Source organism: Eschrichtius robustus, chromosome 3 (assembly GCF_028021215.1).
Source record: "Eschrichtius robustus isolate mEscRob2 chromosome 3, mEscRob2.pri, whole genome shotgun sequence".
Classification (NCBI taxonomy): Eukaryota; Metazoa; Chordata; class Mammalia; order Artiodactyla; family Eschrichtiidae; genus Eschrichtius; species Eschrichtius robustus.
The window spans coordinates 132,457,699-132,479,655 of NC_090826.1; the positions used below are offsets into that span (position 1 = coordinate 132,457,699).

Here is a 21,957-nt window from a genome sequence, read left to right on the forward strand (position 1 = left end):
CCACCGCTTCTCCTCCCTGAAGTCTATGACAGCTCTGGGGAAGAACCAGAGAGGCCAGGGAAGGATGGGGACAGGGGTGGCCTTTGTAACTAGAGGGGGCTATCCGGGTTCTGCCCCTCATCTGCTCCGCCATATGTAATTCTCCAATAGAAAGATCCTAATCATCTCTGCACAGAGACTCACCTCCTCCTGCAGGGGACTCATCTCCTCTATTTCTTTATTATTTCCGCAGTCTTCCATCAGGCAAGACCCCTGGGCCTCTCTGAGCCACTACTCCCTTTCCCTCCTGCATGAACTATCCCCACAGAAGGAGCAGTTTTCCTGGGGCTTCCTCACTGGGCTGGGCCACTGCAGCCTCGATGTTCTTATTCCTTCCTGTGCCTCACCAAACCTATGGGCTGCTGAGCAAGGCCCTGAGGACAATGCAAAGCCCCAGGTTGGGCATGAGGGGAGTGGGTGAAAGGATGGCCAGAGGATGGTGAAGTGTGGATGGGATGGGTGCTGAGCCAGGTGGACTGAAGCATCAACGATGCTGGTGGGCACGGAGAACAGCCGCAGGTACTTACAATCCAGCCACCCCCGTCGGTCGTCATATCGCAGTACACCTGTAACTTCCGGCTTAGCTCTCCGTTGAGGAAGATGGTGTAAACCCCGCTCAGAGTGTCTCCGTTCATCAAATGCTGGGCACAGTCTTGAGGATGAGGGAAGACCCGGCCCCCTGCACAAGAAAAGAGGCAGTTTCCAGAAAGGGTCCTTCCTCCCCCTATGCATAAGGGCCCTTTGGATCAGAGAACAGTTTAGAAGGTCTCGCGGTACTTCATCAAGAGCTGTAAGGAATCCTCACTGAATCTGTGTATGAATCCTGCATCATCTTGCATTCCCTCTTTTCTACTGTTGTTGGGTTTATCAGACAGTACACAGTTTTACGGGATCTGAGGACCAAAGAGCTGGGTTCGCTGTGTGGCTCCCCCATTCACCTACTTGTTTAGCTTCGGCAAATAGCCTGACTTCCTGGCATCATCTTTTTATCAGAAAGATGGGGATAATAAAAATATTCCTCCACCAAGGGTGAAGGTATGTTCATGTACCTAGTAATTGGTTACTTAGGCGATGATTACAGAAGCATGGAGAACAATAAAACACCGCGGAGTCCACCTTTCAAAAGAACAAGAGGGATTAAGCACAGCTGTCTGCCCGTTTTCACAGCAGCCAGTAAGGAATGCCCAAACAAGCTTAGCGTTAGCAAGAAGATGGATATCTATTCCTCCTGCAGAATAATCTCCTGATTGCACTAAACAATCAAATGGCCATGTTTTACAGTTCAGTTTAAGTTTAAGGAGAGGGCAGAGGAAATAAATTGCTGCTCATCTTTCAGAGAGAACAGCCCTATTTGTAGAACAATATCTAATTACCTGAAAGAAAAACTTAAATCATGTGTCTTGAAGAGCTTAGCTACAGGGCAGATTTTAATGTTTAACAGGCAAGCCAGAAAAGCAGAGGTCCCATGGGAGGAGCTGTACTGGACTGCAGGAGCTGATGGAGCAAGTTAAAGGCAGAGCTTGGCACGGGAGGAAAAGTGGTTTGGGTGCTCTATAAATATATGATCTCTGGGTCAATGGAAAGTGTGGTGCGGTTGATGTGGTTCTGCATCCTTGAAGGGTAGCTAGGAAGAGAGGTGGGGTAGGGACTTCATGGGACCTACAGTGCCCCCTAGTGGCAGAACTCGTGCACTGCAGGTGTGACAGAGGGCCCCTTGGAGAGTCAGCCAGTGGGCCAGAGCAAGTGGCAGCATAATGCCACACAAGGGAGGTAACGTAGCAACCTCACTGAAGCATCCTGTGTTAGGGAGAGGTTGTAGGGGTTCAGTAGACTTTATGCAAGGCCCCTCTTGGAGATGTGTTAACTCCTCTGGCACAACGACTGTCCAGCTTGCTTCCACACCACGGTCAAGGGTCGCTCGCATTTGAGGTAGTTTAGAACAAGGCACCGCCTGCTTCAGGCATACACCAGGGAATAACAATATATTCCGATAGAACTAGTATTTTACCAAGTGTGCTTTTATTTCCATTTAATTTTTGCAAGAAATGCGAGAGGAAGGCAGATTGTTATAGATTGAAGTCTTATTTTACAGGGAAGGAAACTGTACTCAGAAAGATCGCATGACTTCCTCCCTTCACTTGAACTCAAGTTTTCAGACCCCGAGTCAAGTGCTCCTTGAACTCTACTAAAACAGGGGATATAACATATGATACAGTTTACTGGATCTATATCTGTCCAGGTAGCAAATGATTAACTAAAATCTATATTTATCTTATAAGCATATAGAGCCCCAGAGGTTAAAGTTACCTCAAAAAGTTCTATGTTCACATTAAATATCTTAACCCTCTCAAAATGTATTTCCTTAATAGCTGCAGAAAAGCTCTCAACTTTCATCTCCAGCCTGTCCTAGAGCTCGGTAGAGTTCCTGATCCCACCTATTCCTAGAGGGTCCAATTATGTTTCAGGGGTAGGTGTGGGTGAGTGCCTTTTCTCTCCCTGTTGCTTTGGGAGCACAGTGATTATTTCATGGCTTCCAGGCCATTCTCTAGCGGATCTTTGGAGCAACCATCCTGTCTGCCTTCCTTTCTCCCCTCTTTTCTCACTGCCTGAGTTTCTCATTTTAGATCAATACAAAACATGCTTGGTCTTCAGCTCACTCCTACCTTATGCGCTAATAGCCCTTTCTCCTGAATCAACTCAGTGCCTTAAAGGGGCCAGAATCCCAACTTTCTTCCCAATATCCAACATGTCCCCCACAGAACATCTTCTCCCAAACCTCAAAACGACAGCCTCATCCAAATACACGTATAAAACCAAATGAAACTTTAGAACAGACAAATAAATAATCTTATACAGGCTTCTTCACATTGATAAGATCAATTATTTAATTTTTCTATTACAGATACTTTCAAAAGGCTCAAACGTATTAGTTGCTTTAAAGGTAGAACTACCAAAAACAAATATAGGAAAATGAGATGATTTGCTCTGGAGGAGAGAAGTTGTTAAATATCTGAAGGGTGGTCATATGCCATGTGTAAAATAGGTAGCCAGTGGGAACCTGCTGTATAGCGCAGGGAGCTCAGCTCTGTGCTCTGTGGTGACCGAGATGGGTGGGATGGCTGGGGAGGGAGGTCCAAGAGCGAGGGGATATATGTACACATATAGCTGATTCACTTCACTGTACAGCAGAAACTAACACAACATTGTAAAGCAACTGTACCTCAATAAAACAAATTTTTTTTAAAAAAGGGATCCATTTTTATAAAGTCAGAAAACGGGAATAAAATCAACCTAAGAAGAAAGTGTGACCTAAGGAGTGTCAAAAGTTCTGATGGGATGAAGGTCTCAGACTGCACCTTGGGAGAGGAGGGGTCGTGTTTTCTTCCTTCTGGGCCTTCACGTTGGACTGGTCGGTGGAGGCACTCACCAGATGTATGTGGGACTGATGCATAGTTGCTGGGTGTGCTTGCCTTACCTTTGACAAATGGCAAGGCCACCTGGTGGTTTAGAGATTCCACTTATCATAGCTTAGTCTGTGGCAGAATATCCGCAGCGGCAATATTCACATCTTGGGAACTTGGAGACGACATTTACCGTGAAACCACTCTTCTCCACCCGCCTCCGACCCTCAAGACTGTAAAAGTTTTACCTCATACCACCAGTCCATGATCAAATTATTATTCCTTTTCACCTGATGAGAGGAAGTAGGCTCACTAATTGTTCCCAAGCCAGGGACTATGAAAATTCAGGTTCCTGGGTTCTGCAGCAGATCTACTGAATCAGAATGCTGGGGGGGTAAGTGTCAGGAATCAGTGTTTCACCAGAGCTCTTCAGATGAGCCTGAAGACCAGCTGGACTTGAACTCCACTCTTTCTCCAGTATGTTTCCCTCTCCTCAGAGAGTGCAGAGGTGGAACTGGTTAGCTAGACTGTGCCCCAAGGGGTGTGATGGTCTGCTTTCTCTGCTGAGATCCATATGGCAGGGTAGATAAATAGACCGAGTGTCTGTCTGTCTCTCACCCTCCTTCCCCTCTTCCCTTATTTTCTTTCCCTTTCTCCCTTTCCTTCTCTCTCCCTTTCCTTCCCTCTCTCTTTCCCAGTAAGCACGTCTTGAGTGGGCTGGTCCCAAGATGTAAATTGAGTGAGAGGGGATATGAGACTCTGTCCTTGAGTTTAAGCCTTGTGTTCCAGTTTTTAACATTAGGTTCTCCTCTGGGGTTATTGGACTCAGGCTTAGCTAATAATAAAGAATACACTGATTCCCAATCTGCTTTGTTCATTGCGTGTATACTGTGGCTTCATACATTTTTAAGAGATAGGGCAGTTTTCAGGCATCCCTAGCTCTCTGGATGTTATACCATCTAATATCATCAAAAACTCACCTTTAATCCTAACATAGATCATCCCAGTAATTTTTCCCAAGGCAGAAATTTTAGGTCGAAGAGAAAAACTGGAAGGCTTTTCTCCCCTTCCCCTTTGATACAATTACTAGGGTCTGGCCTGACAAAGAGGCTTCTTTCCCCCTGCCCCCCGCTTTTTTTTTTTTTTTTAAATGCAGGCTGTGGTGATTACCAAGTTAACAGGAAAGCAATGCCAAGTGATCGGTACACTGAAATGTCTCATGGTTAAGCATCTCTAGATGTAATTGGGAGTGCAACAGGGCCAGGGCACTCACTGGAAGAATTGCTCAGAAATTGGTTTGGGTTGGGCATCCGGAGGCTGAATGCTGAGTAGAGGGAAGTGAGCTATATGACACACAGTGCAAATGGAGAGCCCCCAGCCAGCTGGGAGTGAAGGGAGAGACTCTTTCTGTCCCTTACTTGCTTTGTGTTCTTGAATGTGGTCTTTAAAGTGGTGAGAGTTAATGGCTTTGGAAAGTGTCTGCCCACTGCCCACTCTAAATGGCCTTAGCATCAGGACCAAAACCATGATATCAGTGTTCCTCTCTGAGAACAACCTCAGCAGGTCTCTCTGATACTAGCATAGGTGAGACCACCTCTGGCCACCCACACTTACATTTTTTTCACAGAAGTGGGGTTGTGGGTAGCAGGGCTTTGGGAGTCAGTCTGAGGCTGTGGACAGGGAAAAGTTATCTGTTTAGTCCACGTGGGCTGTCAAACCTACCACCTTAGCCTCCTTCACAGCATCTTCCAGTTCATTTACCTGTTCATTCTTTCGTGTATTTATTCAACAAACATATAGGAAGTGTCTGTTGGGGGTCTAAATACTGGGCTAACAGATTGGAATACAAGGAAGAAAAAGACACAGTTCCATCTTTCAGGTTGCTCACACTCTGGTGGAAGAAATAGAACAATATAATCCCAAGTTCTAAGTACTCTGGAAAAGAGATAAACATAGGGAGCTATCAAAACATGGAAGTGGGCATGCAATGAATTCTGGGGCTGGTGAGGGTAGGGTGAGTGGCAGAGCCTGGTATGGGGCAGAGATGAGCAAATACTAATCAGAAAGTGCTTCTTAATTTAGGAACTGATGTAGAAGTCAACCACAAATTGGTGGAAGAGAGGTGTTCTAGGTCTGTGCAAAAAATGGCCTATGTAGGAAACTGCAGGTTTAGCCAGGAAACAAGAGGAAGAGCTGGGTTGGATGGATAAGGGAGAGTTTTGGGGAGATAAGAGGGACTGGATCATGCCATTTAAGGAGGTGGACCTTCTCCTGAAGGAAACAGGATGAAGAGTCCTGATGGACTTTAAGCTCAAGTTTTTAGAAAGATCGTTCTCACTGTAGTGTAGAGAACGAATTAGATGAGGGTGAGAGTGGAGGTAAGACCCCATTCAGGAGGTAGCAGTGGGAATCAAGGTAGAGAGGTAACAACAGTCTTTAAGGAGTCAATGGAAACATAGAATTAACTGAGCAGTAGACAGCTTGAGTGTCTCTATCTTAAGCAGAGTTGCTGAGGAAGGTCTTAAGCATGGCAGACCACCTGCCTTCTACCCACAAAGGACAAATGCAACAGGCTTCCAAATCTTTCCTTCGAATTTACTTGACTATTCCTTGGATTTACTTATATCAGGAGACCCAATTGCATGGCAGATTAATTGATCACAGACTGGTAGCTTCCAGCCTGGCCCCTCTCTGTGGCTCTTGATTTAATATGGCAAGGAGTAGGTTGGGTTATGGTAAAGCATCCTACTTGGTCTCTTCTTGCTATTCTGGCTCCACTTGCATCTATTCTCCATATTTTAACCAGAGTAATCTTTTAATAATCTACATGTGATACTGTCTCATCCTTTTTCTCACTTGCTGAAAACCCTCCAATAGCTTCTCCAGTACAACAGCTCCGATTGCAATGGCTTCCTGCAATTAGAATAAAAACTAAAGTCCTGAACACATCCTATAACTTCCTGCATGCTCTGACTCTGCCTTGCACTGCTCCCACTTTCTCATTGGCTTTCTTTTATTTTTTAAATTTATTTTTTATTTTTTATTTTTTGGGGTAATTTTGCCAATATTTTTTTAAATTTTATTTTTTTTATACAGCAGGTTCTTACTAGTTATCTATTTTATACATATTAGTGTATATATGTCAATCCCAATCTCCCAATTCATCCCACCACCACCGCCACCACCCCCTGCCCTGCTTTCCCCCTATGGTGTCCGTACGTTTGTTCTCTACAACTGTGTCTCTATTTCTGCCTTGCAAACCAGTTCATCTGTACCATTTTTCTAGATTCCACATATATGCGTTAATATACGATATTTGTTTTTCTCTTTCTGACTTACTTCACTCTGTATGACAGTCTCTAGGTCCATCCACCTCACTACAAATGATCCAATTTCGTTCCTTTTTATGGCTGAGTAATATTCCATTGTATATATGTACCACTTCTTCTTTATCCATTTGTCTGTCAATGGGCATTTAGGTTGCTTCCATGACCTGGCTATTGTAAATAGTGCTGCAATGAACCTTGGGGGTGCATGTGTCTTTTGGAATTATGGTTTTCTCTGGGTATATGCCCAGTAGTGGGATTGCTGGGTCATATGGTAATTCTATTTTTAGTTTTTTAAGGAACCTCCATACTGTTCTCCACAGTGGCTGTATCAGTTTACATTCCCACCAACAGTGCAAGAGGGTTCCCTTTTCTCCACACCCTCTCCAGCATTTGTTGTTTGTAGATTTTTCTGATGATGCCCATTCTAACTGGTGTGAGGTGATACCTCATTGTAGTTTTGATCTGCATTTCTCTAATAACTGGTGGTGTTGAGCAGCTTTTCTTGTGCCTCTTGGCCATCTGTATGTCTTCCTTGGAGAAGTGTCTATTTAGGTCTTCTGCCCATTTTTTGATTGGGTTGTTTGTTTTTTTAATATTGAGCTGCATGAGCTGCTTGTATATTTTGGAGATTAATCCTTTGTTGATTTGTTTGCAAATATTTTCTCCCATTCTGAGAGTTGTCTTTTTGTCTTGTTTATAGTTTCCTTTGCTGTGCAGAAGCTTTTGTTTCATTAAGTCCCATTTGTTTATTTTTGTTTTTATTTCCATTACTCTAGGAGGTGGGTCAAAAAAGATCTTACTGTGATTTATGTCAAAGAGTGTTCTTCCTATGTTTTCCTCTAAGAGTTTTATAATGTCCGGGCTTACATTTAGGTCTTTAATCCATTTTGAGTTTATTTTTCTGTATGGTGTTAGGGAGTGTTCTAATTTCATTCTTTTACATGTAGCTGTCCAGTTTTCCCAGCACCACTTATGGAAGAGACTGTCTTTTCTCCATTGTATATCTTTGCCTCCTTTGTCATAGATTAGTTGACCATAGGTGCATGGGTTTATCTCTGGGCTTTCTATCCTGTACAATTGATCCGTATTTCTGGTTTTGTGCCAGTACCATATTGTCTTGATTACTGTAGCTTTGTAGTATAGTTTGAAGCCAGGGAGTCTGATTCCTCCAGCTCTGTTTTTTTCCCTGAAGATTGCTTTGGCTATTCGGGGTCTTTTGTGACTCCATACAAATTTTAAGATTTTTTGTTCTAGTTCTGTAAAAAATGCCATTGGTAATTTGATAGGGATTGCATTGAATCTGTAGATTGCTTTGGGTAATATAGTCATTTTCACAATATTGATTCTTCCAATCCAAGAACAAGGTATATCTCTCCATCTGTTAGTGTTATCTTTGATTTCTTTAATCAGTGTCTTATAGTTTTCTGAGTACAGGTCTCTTACTTCCTTAGGTAGGTTTATTCCTAGGTATTTTATTCTTTTTGTTACAATGGTGAGTGAGATTGTTTCCTTAGTTTCTCTTTCTGATCTTTCATTGTTAGTGTAGAGGAACGCAAGAGATTTCTGTGCATTAATTTTGTATCCTGCAACTTTACCAAATTCATTGATTAGCTCTAGTAGTTTTCTGGTGGCATCTTTAGGGTTATCTATGTATCTGCAAACAGTGATAGTTTGACTTCTTCTTTTCCAATTTGTATTTCTTTTATTTCTTTTTCTTCTCTGATTGCCGTGGCTAGGACTTCCAGAACTATGTTGAATAATAGTGGCTAGAGTGGATATCCTTGTCTTGTTCCTGATCTTAGAGGAAATGCTTTCAGTTTTTCACCTTTGAGAATGATGTTTGCTGAGGGTTTGTCATATATGGTCTTTATTATGTTGAGGTAGGTTCCCTCTATGCCCAGTTTCTGGAGAGTTTTTATCATAAATGAGTGTTGAATTTTGTCAAAAGTTTTTTCTGTTTCTATGGAGATGATCATATGGTTTTTTTTCTTCAATTTGTTAATATGGTGTATCACATTGATTGATTTGTGTATATTGAAGAAGGCTTGCATCCCTGGGATAAATCCCACTTGATCATGGTTTATGATCCTTTTAATGTGCTGTTGGATTCTGTTTGCTAGTATTTTGTTGAGGATTTTTGCATCTATATTCATCAGTGATATTGGTTTGTAATTTTCTTTTTTTGTAGTATCTCTGTCTGGTTTTGGTATCAGGGTGATGGTGGCCTCGTAGAATGAGTTTAGGAGTGTTCCTTCCTCTGCATTTTTTGGGAAGAGTTTGAGAAGGATGGGTGTTAGCTCTTCTCTAAATGTTTGATAGAATTCACCTGTGAAGCCATGTGGTCCTGGACTTTTCTTTGTTGGAAGATTTTTTAAAAAAATTTATTCATTTTTATTTGTTTTTGGCTGCGTTGGGTCTTTGTTGCTGTGCGCAGGCTTCTAATTGCCGTGGCTTCTCTTGTGGTAGAGCACGGGCTCTAGGCGCACGGGCTCAGTAGTCGTGGCTCACAGGCTCTAGAGCGCAGGCTCAGTAGTTGTGGTGCATGGGCTCAGTTGCTCCGTGGCATGTGGGATCTTCCCAGACCAGGGCTCGAACCTGTGTCCCCTGCATTGGCAGGCAGATTATTAACCACTGCGCCACCAGGGAAGCCCATGTTAGAAGATTTTTAATCACAGTTTCAATTTCATTACTTGTGATTGGTCTGTTCATATTTTCTATTTCTTCCTGGTTCAGTCTTGGAAGGTTATACCTTTCTAAGAATTTGTCCATTTCTTCCAGGTGTCCATTTTATTGAGCATAGAGTTGCTTGTAGTAGTCACTTATGATGCTTTGTATTTCTGTGGTGTCTGTTGTAACTTCTCCTTTTTCATTTCTAATTTTATTGATTTGAGTCCTCTCCTTTTTCTTGATGAGTCTGGCTAAAGGTTTATCAATTTTGTTTATCTTCTCAAAGAACCAGCTTTTAGTTTTATTGATCTTTACTATTGTTTTCTTTGTTTCTACTTCATTTATTTCTGCTCTGATCTTTATGATTTCTTTCCTTCTACTAACTTTGGGTTTTGTTTGTTCTTCTTTCCCTAGTTTCTTAGGTGTAAGGTTAGATTGTTTATTTGAGATGTTTCTTGTTTCTTGAGGTAGGATTGTATTGCTATAAACTTCCCCTTTGAACTGCTTTTGCTGCATCCCATAGGTTTTGGATCATTGTGTTTTCATTGTCATTTGTCTCTAGGTATGTTTTGATTTCCTCTTTGATTTCTTCAGTGATCTCTTGGTTATTTAGTAACATATTGTTTAGCCTCCACGTGTTTGTGTTTTTTACTTTTTTTCCCCTGTAATTTATTTCTAATCTCATAGCGTTGTGGTTGGAAAAGATCCTTGATATGATTTCAAATTTCTTAATTTTACCAAGGCTTGATTTGTGATCCAAGATGTGATCTATCCTGGAGAATGTTCCGTGTGCACTTGAGGCGAAAGTGTAATCTGCTGTTTTTGGATGGAATGTCCTATAAATGTCAATTAAATCCATCTGGTCTATTGTGTCATTTAAGGTTTTTGTTTCCTTATTAATTTTCTGTCTGGATGATCTGTCCATTGGTGTAAGTGAGGTGTTAAAGTCCCCTACTATTATTGTGTTACTGTAGATATCCTCTTTTATATGTTAGCATTTGCCTTATGTATTGAGGTGCTCCTAATTTGGGTGTATATATATATTTATAATTGTTATATCTTCTTGGATTGATCCCTTGATCATTTTGTAGTGTCCTTCCTTGTCTCTTGTAACAGTATTTTAAAGTCTATTTTATCTGATATGAGCATTGCTACTCCAGCTTTCTTTTGATTTCCATTTGCATGGAATATTTTTTTCCATCCCCTCACTTTCAGTCTGTATGTGTCCCTAGGTCTGAAGTGGGTCTCGTAGGCAACATATGTATGGGTCTTGTTTTTGTATCCATTCTGAGAGCCTGTGTCTTTTGGTTGGAGCATTTAATGCATTCACATTTAAGGTAATTATAGATATGTATGTTCCTATTACCATTTTCTTAATTGTTTTGGGTTTGTTTTTGTAGGTCCTTTTCTTCTCTTGTGTTTCTCACTTAGAGAAGTTCCTTTAGCATTTGTCGTAGAGTTGGTTTGGTGGTGCTGAATTCTCTTAGCTTTTGCTTGTCTAAAGCTTTTGATTTCTCCGTCAAATCTGAATGAGATCCTTGCCAGGTAGAGTAATTTTGGTTGTAGCTTCTTCCCTTTCATCACTTTAAATATATCGTGCCTCTCCCTTCTCTCTTGGAGAGTTTCTCTTGGACAGTTTCAGCTGTCAACATTATGGGAGTTCCCTTGTATGTTATTTGTCGTTTTTCCCTTGTTGCTTTTAATAATTTTTCTTTGTCTTTAATTTTGTTCAATTTGATTACTATGTGTCTCGGCATGTTTCTCCTTGGGTTTATCCCGCCTGGGACTCTCTGTACTTCCTGGACTTGGGTGGCTATTTCCTTTCCCATGTTAGGGAAGTTTTCAACTATAATCTCTTCAAATATTTTCTTGGGTCCTTTCTCTCTCTCTTCTCCTTCTGGGACACCTCTAATGCGAATGTTGGTGTGTTTAATGTTGTCCTAGAAGTCTCTTATGCTGTCTTCACTTCTTTTCATTCTGTTTTCTTTATTTTGTTCTGCTGCAGTGAATTCCGCCAGTCTGTCTTCCAGGTCACTTATCTGTTCTTCTGTCTCAGTTATTCTGCTATTGATTCCTTCTAGTGTAGTTTTCATTTCATTTATTGTATTGTTCATCTCTGTTTGTTTGTTGTTTAATTCTTCCAGGTGTTTCTTCTTTAATTCTTCTAGGTCTTTGTTAAACATTTCTTGCATCTTCTCGATCTTTGCCTCCATTCTTTTTCTGAGGTCTTGGATCATCTTCACTATCATTATTCTGAATTCGTTTTCTGGAAAGCTGCCTACCTCCACTTCATTTAGTTCTTTTATTCTGGGGTTTTATCTTGTTCCTTCATCTATTACATCGTCCTCTGCCTTTTTATTTTGTCTATATTTCTGTGAATATGGTTTTCATTCCACAGACTGCAGGATTGTAGTTCTTCTTGCTTCTGCTGTCTGCCCTCTGGTGGATGAGGCTATTTAAGAGGCTTATGCAAGCTTCCTGATGGGAGGGACTGGTGGTGGGTAGAGCTGGGTGTTGCTCTGATAGACAGAGCTCAGTAAAACTTTAATCCGCTTGTCTGCTGATGGGTGGGGCTGAGTTCCCTCCCTGTTGGTTGTTTGGCCTAAGGCAACCCAGCACTGGAGGCCAGGCTCTTTGGTGGGACTAATGGCAGACTCCAGGAGGGCTCATGCCAAGGAGTACTTCCCAGAGCTTCTGCTGCCAGTGTCCTTGTCCCTGTGGTGAGGCACAGCCACTCCCTGCTTCTGCCGGAGACCCTCCAACACAGGCTGGTAGATCTGGTTCAGTCTCCTATGGGGTCACTGCTCCTTCCCCCTTGGTCCTGATGTGCACACTACTTTGTGTGTGCCCTCCAAGAGTGGAGTCTCTGTTTCCCCCAGTTCAGTCTAAGTCCTGCAAGCAAATCCCGCTAGCCTTCAAAGTCTGATTCTCTGGGAATTCCTCCTCCCATTGCTGGAGCCCGAGATTGGGAAGCCTGATGTGGGGCTCAGAACCTTCACTCCAGTGGGTGGACTTCTGTGGTAAAATTGTTCTCCAGTTTGTGAGTCACCCACCCAGCAGTTATGGGATTTGATTTTATTGTGATTGAGCCCCTCCTACCATCTCATTGTGGCTTCTCCTTTGTCTTCGAATGTGGGGTATCTTTTGTGGTGAGTTCCAGTGTCTTCCTGTAGATGATTGTTCAGCAGTTACTTGTGATTCCACTGCTCTTGCAAGAGGGACTGAGAGCACGTCCTTCTACTCCACCATCTTGAACCAGTTTCCTGGTTTTCTTTTAATCTGTTGAACATGGCAAAGTTATTCCTCCCTTGAGTTGTAGTAATTACTCTTCTCTAGGCTTGGAATGCTTTTCTTGTGTGATTCACTCTCATCTTGCAACTCTTGGCTGAAATGTCTCAGCTCAAAGAGAGGCCTTTCCTGACCACCCTAGTTGAGGCCAGGGTCTGCGATGGGGGGAGATAGTGGCAAGTGAGTCCCAGTGCAGAGGCAGGAATTTGAATGAAGCCTGGATCAGACCCACTTGCTTATCTTGGAGAGCCTCCCAAAGAGACAGGAGGCAACTGGGATGCCCCCTGGGGACATAGGTGTTGGTGGCAGGCATTTTGGGGAGCTTGTCCTACAACAAGGACACTGGTGCTGGCAAATGCCATTTTGGAATCCTCCTTCTAGCCTATTAGCACCAGGGGCTTACCCGCCCACCAGTGGTCTGGCACTAACCTCGGATCCCCTGGACTACACAGCTAGCCTTGCCAGAACCTGGCCCTGTCCACCATGGGCCAGCAACTGCCACATGGGTCAGGGCCAGGCAGCCAACCAGGCCAGAGGCCAGTCCCACCTACGAGCATACCCACAATAGTCAGCCCTGCCACAACAGAAGGGCCCACACAGCCCACATAGGGGGAACTTCTAGAGTATATAGCTCTGGCGACCAGAGAGCAGTGTGCTGCTGGGCCCCATAGGACGTCTCCTACATAAGGCTACCAATCCGAGATGGGGAAACATAACTGACCTACTTAATACGTAGAAATAAAAATAGAGAATGAGGCAAAATGAGAAGACATAGGAATATGTTCCAATGAAAGAACAAGACAAAACCTCAAAAGAACTAAACAAAGTGGAGATAAGCAATCTACCCAATAGAGTTCAAGGTAACAATCATAAAGATGGTTGATGAACTCAGGAGAAGAATGAATGAATACAGTGAGGAGTTTGACAAAGAGTTAGAAAATATAAAGAAGACCCAAACAGAACTAGAGAATACAATAACTGAATTAAAAAAAAATACACTAAAAGAAATCAACAGTAGATTAGATGATACAGAGGAACAGATCAGAGAACTGGAAGACAGAGTAGTGGAAATTACCCAAGCTGAACAGAAAAAAGAAAAATAACTTAAGAAAATGAGGATAGTTTAAGAGACCTCTGGAACAACATTAAGTGTACTAACATTCACGTTATTGGGGTCCCATTAGGAGAAGAGAGAGAAAAGGGGGCAAAGAACTTATTTGAAGAAATAATAGCTGAAAACTTTCCTAACCTGGGAAAGGAAAGAGACATCCAAGTTCAGGAAGGACAGGGTCCCAAACAAGATGAGCCCAAAGGTCCACATCAAGACACTTTATAATTAAAATGGCAAAAATTAAAGAGAAAGACTTTTAAAAGCAGCAAGTGAAAAGCAACTAGTTTCATACAAGGGGACTCCCATGAGACTTTCAGCTGACTTTTCAGTAGAAGCTTTGCAGGCCAGAGGGTGTAGCATGAAATATTCAAAGTGATAAAAGGAAAGAACCTACAACCATAGTCTACCCAGCAGGCCTATCTTACTGATTTGAAGGAGAGATAAAGAATTTTATGGACAAACAAAAGCTAAAAGAGTTCAGCACCACTAAACTGGCATTACAGGACATGTTAAGAGACTTCTTTAAGTGGAAAGGAAAAGACCATTATTAGAAACGTGAAAATTATGAAAGGAAAAAATCTCACTGGTAAAGGCAAACATACAGTAAAGGTAGTAGATCAACCACTTATAAAGCTAATAGGAAGTTTAAAAGACAAAAGTAGTAAAATCACCTATATTCACAATAAGTAGTTAAGGGATACACAAAACAAAAAGATGTAGAATATGATGTCAAAAACATTAAACGTTGGGGGAGGTTAAAAAAAACACAATGTAGTGTTGGCAAAAGAACAGATAAATAGAGCATGGAATAGAATAGGAGTTCAGAGTTCAGAGACAGAGCCATGTATATATGGGAATTTAATATACAATACAGCACCACGAATCAATGGAGAATAGATGGACTATTCAGTAAAAGATGCTGGGGAAATTGGCTCACTGTATCCCTACTTAATACTGTGTACAAAATAGACTAGATATAAAAATAAATCCAGTAAGTTAATAGAAGGATGTATAGAAAAATATGTTTGTGTCCTACAGGCAAGGGAAAGATTTTTTTTAAGAAAGACTTCAAAAGTTCAAATAATAATAGCTAATCCTTATCTAGCACAGGAACCCTGATGGACAAAGGAGAAGGTGGGCCTCTCCTTTTAGGGGTTTGCTTGTCTCAGTGAAGTTTACTCAGCTCTACTCAGAGCTGTTTCTAAGTAGTGGAGCGGAGAGAAGCCCCTTCAGTTCCCTACTCTGGTGTGGGAAAGTGTGGCATACATAGGAGTAGATTGTGATGAATAGTGGTCATCAGGCTTTCCTTGCCCATTGATAACTATGTGGACTTGCATGATCCACCATCTATTGTTCCAGAACCTAGGGTTTGCCCATTTTTCTTAATTTTCACAACCTCAAAAACTGAAACTTGTGTTAGAGTACACTCTCAGAGTTTTCCTGAAAAGCCCCAGAGAGCAGCTCAGCCTGGCTTTGGAAGAGCAGGGACGGAAGCAAAGGCAATAAAGAAAACTTCTCATTACCCGTCTCTGGGTGCTTCCGAAAATGATTGTCTTCGCTTAACCTCAAGGTCAAGACAACCAGTTTTATTGTGTTCACTGTCTCGGAGGACAAGCTTTAGTGAGCGCCTTGTTTGCTTCTTATAGTATTAAAATAGACAATGAAATAGGCTTCTCAGAAGATCATTTCACAAAGTCCCTGTTGCTCTGTGGGGAATATTTGTTTCCTCATTTATATTCATGTCTCTAAAAGACAAGTAGACCTTGAATGAAATTTCAGGCGACAGTAAATTATAAATAATGTGTCCATATTTTTTTTCCTCTTCCATACTACTTGTATTTAATTCCCCCCAGAGTCTTGTGCAAACACCAGAGACAAGAGGACCAGAAGCTATTAACATGATGGAAAGAATGAAATGGGCTTATGTTATATGGCAGGAATGCAACAAGGGGAGACATCTTGATCAAAGGAGTTTTTTGAGGTTTTGTGGGAGCCAGTTCTTCCCTTTTTTCTCTCTCTCTTTTATTTTTATTTTATTTTTTTTAACATCTCAACTCTTTTCTAGACCCTTAAGTAGTCATCTGCTTGAAATGAGTCTCTTTACTTGGCCCACCCAGGACAAGATGAGGGCTTGTCAATGGATGGAGGCCACTATGGGGTCCAGCTTTAAGCTCTTCTGTTCCCTAAGACACAATGTAGAAAACGCTTAGAAAGATCAGCTGAGATCAGCCTGTCCTAAGAATAGGATGCTGGTAAGTGGAAAGCTCAGGTACTGTCAGTGAAGTCAGAAAGGATGCCAGTTATTAGAATGAAATTAGCCTCTAAATCCATCAGCCCTGGTTTGCTGTAACATAGGATGCTCTGGTGTTCCTCAGCCCTCTTGCCCAGCAGGAGTGATTCATGGGGTTCAGGCCAGCAGGCCTCCAATCTTTCGAGTACGTGAAGATACTCTGCTCTTTGTTTTTGTTTCTTTCTCTTTCTCTCCCTCTCTCTCTCTCTCTCTTTTAAGCAAGTGACAGGATCCTGCAGATGGAGCTTGGAGGGTGCACCACGTGGCTGCGGGGGTGTGAGGGGAATAAGCGCTGGTCCTGATGGAGGGGCAGGAAGAGGATGGTTTGGGATGTGCTGAGTGTCGGGGGTGCTCAGAGAAGAGCAGAATGAGACCTGAGGTGCTGCTGCCCCAACCACTCTTCCCAGAGGAAGCCCACTCTCAGGGCATCTCAGGAGATATACGGGCAGACAGGGGAGTTCTGGGATGAGAAATACCTGGGCGCCCAGGTGCCGGAGGCCTCTCTTTTCCCAGACTCCTTGTAAAGGAGTCTAGCTCATGCCACCTATCAAGTAAACCCCAATCCTTCTCGAGAACATCTCCACCCCCATACTTAGGAAGCTGGTACCCTTGTACTCTCTTCTTCTTTAATAAAATTTGCTGTTTTGGTGGGGGAATTGGAGGATGGGGGTAGAAAAGGGGGAGGGCGTGACACAGGCAATGAGGACTCATTAATATTGACATGCAAATGACTCTGTAGGCTTTGTGTAATTTATTCAGGGAAATTTGCCTGTGGGGTGGCAGAAAGAGCCTGCAATCAGAGGGACGTTGGGCATCATACTCTGCAGGCAGTACCTTTTTTGCCTGTGTCTTCCCTTTGAAGGATACTGAGAATCCTCTCCTCCTAGAGCTTTCTTTAACCAGAAACCCCTCTTCTGTTGCTCTGCAGCTGGGATTTAACTATTCCACTCAGCCACCATTTATTATGTCTGCTATGTGCCAGGCTTTGTGCAAGGTGATGTCACATGCATTACTTCTGTCCCTGAACTTTTCATTCTGTAACTGGTCATTTCAGGGGGTTCTGATAAATCTCCAAGACAAAGCCAGCAGGGTTTGGTATGCATCAGTGATTGAGATTTGAATTTGAGCTTTCCAGTAAAACTCTGTGAAAACTTCTAAACGTGGACCCATCTTTGCCATGTACCACTGTAGTTGTAGTAGCAAGTCCTTCTCTGATTCCCCAAACTGCTTGGAGCAACTCGGGCAGTAACTTACACTGATGGTACAGGCAAGTGGGCTCTTCAGTGTTCTCCTTTCCGAGGGGTATTGGTCATGCTGCAGTCGCCCAGTGTCAGTTGAAGTCTCATACAAACAAACAAAGAAATACCTAAATACAGCCTGATGGTCCCCCTGTGCTGTCCTCTGAACAAAGCCACTACCCTGGGCTCTTCCCCAGATTTCCGTGAATTGTCAACCCTCTGTTTATTGGATCTTGCTGGGCCCCAGCTGGATTTGGGATTCCAACTATTGCACACCCTCTGGGGGCAGCTTCATCTAAGAGAGGCCAGTGGTGGGCACAGAAGCTGGCATACTTTTACAGCCCAGGCAGACCTGGAGCAAGGCACAGCTGCAAGATACTGCAGAAACCTCAGGCATATTGTCTTCCTGCTCACAACCACTAGCTGTGGCGTTACCAAGATGGGAATTGAAAGCTCATACTATACTGAGCAAGCCTTGAAACCCATGCATTTTTGGAATGAAATGAGTAGTTTAGACCTAATAAATATGCAGATCAGGGGCTCTGTTTATGTTTCTGTCATCTGTGTTCTTTTTAGGGGAAGGACAATTTTAATTCAGTGAAGAAGCTCCAATCCATGGGTCTTAGAGTGGTGGCTTGGGAAAGGAAACCCTAGAGGACTCTTTAATTAACCTGTGAATGTGCAGGGAAGAGCTTGACCAAGAAGAGGGTGACGCCTTGGTTCTGAGATAAGATACCCCTAGAAAGGTCATGGAGGGTGAGCGTAACTGACTTCAGCCCATAAAAGAGATCAAGTGTCCTCCAAATTCCACTTGTCAAGGACCCTCTTGGATTCATGTCTTGGTTGTGTGACCAAGGTTTATTTTTATTTTTTAATTAAAAATTGTTTTTCTGATTAATGTGCTCGTTGTCGACACTGCAAGATATTGAAAAGTATAAAACAGAAGGAAAAAGGGGACTCATTCATAATCTCACCACCCTAAAGAATCACTAGCGACGTTTTAATGTATTTGGTCCAGTGTCCTGCTTTGTTATTCAGAACAAGTCTAGTGGGGGAGGCACCTGGGTAGGGATGGGGGAATTTCTATCACCTCTCTCTGGTGATGGGAGGATGGGCTCTGGGGTGTGGACAGCAATCCAGTCATCCTGGTGCTCTAAGATGGCAGGCAGAAGTGTGTCTAGGGATAAGGAACATGCCTGCACTTGCCCCACACTGTGTAGAGCCAACCCCTTCTGCATATGGGAGGGGGAGAGAATTCAAGGTCTGGACTGGGCAGTCCCACATTACAGACTGTAGAGAGGTACCGTTGGAAGTGTTAGAAACGGTTGTTAACAGCACAGACCCCAGAGGTAGAACAACTGGGGGTCAATCCCAGCTCTCCTACTTGAGAAATATGGGACCTTGGGTGAGTTACCTCACCTCTCTGTGGCCCAATTTCCTCATCTGTAAATAAGGATACTAGAACATACCTCATAGGCTGTCATGAGAATTAAATAGTACACGTAATGCAGTTAGAACAGCAGTGCCTGTCAGATAGCCCTCAAAGGTCAGGTGTTAGTTTATTTCCTGTTATACGCATTAGGACACCCTTATCCCTTAAGGGGATTTCCAGTATCTTCTGCTGATACTTAAATGAGGGAAGGCAGAAAGAATGCTGGATTTAGAAGGAGAAGACCTTGGTTCAAGTTCTGACCCAGCCACTTACTACCATGTAAATTATTTGATCTCCATGCACCTGAGTTTCATCATCTGAGATGAAATGGGGATAATAAGGCCCTTCTCACCAGTTGTTATAAGGATGAGTGGAGACCATAGAAATGCAGAAGTGCTTTGTGTGTGGAGAAGAACCACAGTTTTAATATTGGGGCTTTCCTCCTGTGACTTTTACTAGGTGAATCTGATTACAGGCAGCAGAGGAAGGAAGGAGGGAAGGACAAACTGTGCTGGAAAGAGCCTTGCAGAAAGTCTAAACAGGAGCCTGCTCTCTTACTTGGTGCATTTGCTTGGTGCAGGTGGACCAGGACTTTGTACTGCCAGTTCCTGTGGTTGCCCTGGTAGTGAGAGGTTCCTGGCAGGGCCTTGGAAGGCAGGAGTGGAGGGAATAATTATTTTCCTCTGCAGGAAGAGGCAGTCGAGTTTCTCTGATGGGCTCCTCCCTGGCCAAGTCTCAGCAGAGGCAGCCGAGGAGCCAGACGCCACGCAGGGGAGGAGAAGGCATCAGAGCGGCAGGAGATCTCTCACCTGTGGTGAAGGCGGTGGAGGTGATGTTACTCCGCTCAGTGTCCTGGGCCGCCTGCAGGAGCACCGTGTAGTCTGTGCTCTCGGACAGGCCCTCCAGTCGGATCCACGTGTCCTCCGCGTCCACAATCAGCTCCTGCGGGATGAGCGGAGGAGGGAGGTGCAAGGGGCTGAGCAGAGGGGTCACCATGGAGGGCAGTGGGGAAGGGAAGGTCAGACCCCAAGGTCAGTATTGCAGTGGCCTTTTTTATCCTCTCCACCCCACATTACGTAAGAAGGAAACCGTTCCAACAAGCAGAGAAAACAGCTCCTGTGTGAGACTGAGGCCAGCTCCTGTCTCACGGATGCACATTGGGAGAAACTTAGGCCCGGGATTATCGAACCCAGCGATTTTTGGATTGCACGGGGCCTCCTGGAGCCCTGAGGATGCAGGAACCTAGGCTTCCCTCTTCCACATCCAACAGACTAGCTCTACTTAAATCTAGTCTGTGTATTTGGCTTCTGAATATGATTTCACTTTATTTATTTTTTTTTAAAAAATTTATTTATTTATTTATTTATGGCTGTGTTGGGTCTTCGTTTCTGTGCCAGGGCTTTCTCTAGTTGCGGCAAGCGGGGGCCACTCTTCATCGCGGTGCGCGGGCCTCTCACCACCGCGGCCTCTCTTGTTGCGGAGCACAGGCTCCAGACGCGCAGGCTCAGCAATTGTGGCTCACCGGCCTAGTTGCTCCACGACATGTGGGATCTTCCCAGACCAGGGCTCGAACCCGTGTCCCCTGCATTGGCAGGCAGATTCTCAACCTCTGCGCCACCAGGAAAGCCCCTGATTTCACTTTAAAAAAGGATTACACTGTTAACAAAAATTTGACTACCAGTGCTCTAGGTGAACTGTTTCAACTGATCACCTAAAACCGAAATTTGTCACCTCTACTGTGGGCTACATAGATGTAGCCTTTATAATGCTTATCTAGAGGCATATGAGACTGTCCGATTTGGTATCCGGCTCATGTTTGCTTGGCCCTGTTAGTGAAAAACCGTTCCAATACTGTGTACTTATATTGGCTTGGAAGCTGGTGCGTCATCATATTGGTCGCATCACCACAACTGAGTGAAGTTGCAGGGTAGATGCCCCCATTGCCTAGAGAAGAAACTGAGGCTCAGAGAGGTTGAGTGCTTTGCCTCAACTTGTATGGAGAGTAATAGTGGAGGCAAGACTAGCACCCAAATCGCTGGCTTGCAGATGAGGGCTCTTTCCTCCACAGCACGCTAGGTATCCATAGTGGCAAACCTAGCTTGTTCCCTGTGGATTGCTTGACAGCAACGGTCTTTCCCCTTTCCAGAAAAATCTCACCTTGCGGCTTCCGTCAGTGGATTTGTAGGTCAAGATGTAATTCTCAGTCTCTGCTCTGGGAGGCTGCCAGGAGATCAGGGCACTTTGTCTGGTGACTTCACTTGCTGTCAGATTTGCAGGAGCGTCCAGGACTGCAGAGAGGAGAAAATGCCAGGAGTGCCTGTCCTTCTATCTCCTTCCTCTTTGATTCCAGGCATGTAGATCAGTCTGTCTATCTATGTGGTCTCTGGGCTGCTCACATGCTAACCCCAGTTCTAGCTTGGCCAGGGGCATAAAGGGCACTCCTGGGTCAGAAGATAATCGTCATGTCATGATCATTCCTGCAGCTATTCCCCCTTCCCTCACCTGACCCCCTGGGCCTAGATGTGACATCTTCCGATCTGACCCTCTAGGTCTGAAATCATGACCTTGTTAAACCTGCATGTCTGTGAGTTCATTCTTGAACATATAACATTCCCACATCTATACCTTTGTCTGCTGTTCTCCTGGCCATGACCGTACCCAGCAACTCCCTCCCCAATATTAAGCCCTTTAATATCTATCAGATTTTTCCGGGCCAGATGCATTCTCAGTACTGGCCTCTGTTGGCCCGGTTCTACTGCTGTCAGCCAGACCCAGGAAGAGAGCTGCAACTCACTTTCACTGGCATTTGGGCTGCAGTTAACTAAAATAAGAATAGCTCATAGCTGCATTGTCCAAAACCTAGAGACTATAATCTAGTCCAGCACATGGAAACTGATCATTTTCAGCATCAGTAAAAGCCTCCCAGGCTACTAGATATGTAGCTGGCCATGTACTCACGGGTAGAGAAGTTAGTGCTGATGGTGCCACTGGTGAGAGGCCCGCTGGCGGCATACATAGTGACGGTATAGTGGGTCCTAGGAAGCAGGTCAACAAGCTGGAATTCCTCACTGTCTCCATCAACCAGGATGGTCTCTCCAGCAACTGAAATCAGATGGTTATGGATGAGGAATGAATAAGGCTCTTCAACTTAGGAAAGACCTA

At 43.8% G+C, this 21,957-nt stretch overlaps 1 protein-coding gene across 1 annotated transcript in view; it reads right to left on the reverse strand.

The window, feature by feature from the left end:
- Positions 1-21,957, reverse strand: part of TNR (tenascin R) — an 83,379-nt gene that overhangs the window by 11,818 nt on the left and 49,604 nt on the right. The window contains exons 14-17 of the mRNA XM_068538388.1: positions 21,754-21,897; positions 20,953-21,083; positions 19,605-19,737; positions 567-718 (exon numbers count right to left, since the gene is read on the reverse strand). Of these exons, the coding sequence (XP_068394489.1) occupies positions 567-718; positions 19,605-19,737; positions 20,953-21,083; positions 21,754-21,897 (560 nt within the window). The remainder of the gene's footprint in view (positions 1-566; positions 719-19,604; positions 19,738-20,952; positions 21,084-21,753; positions 21,898-21,957) is intronic.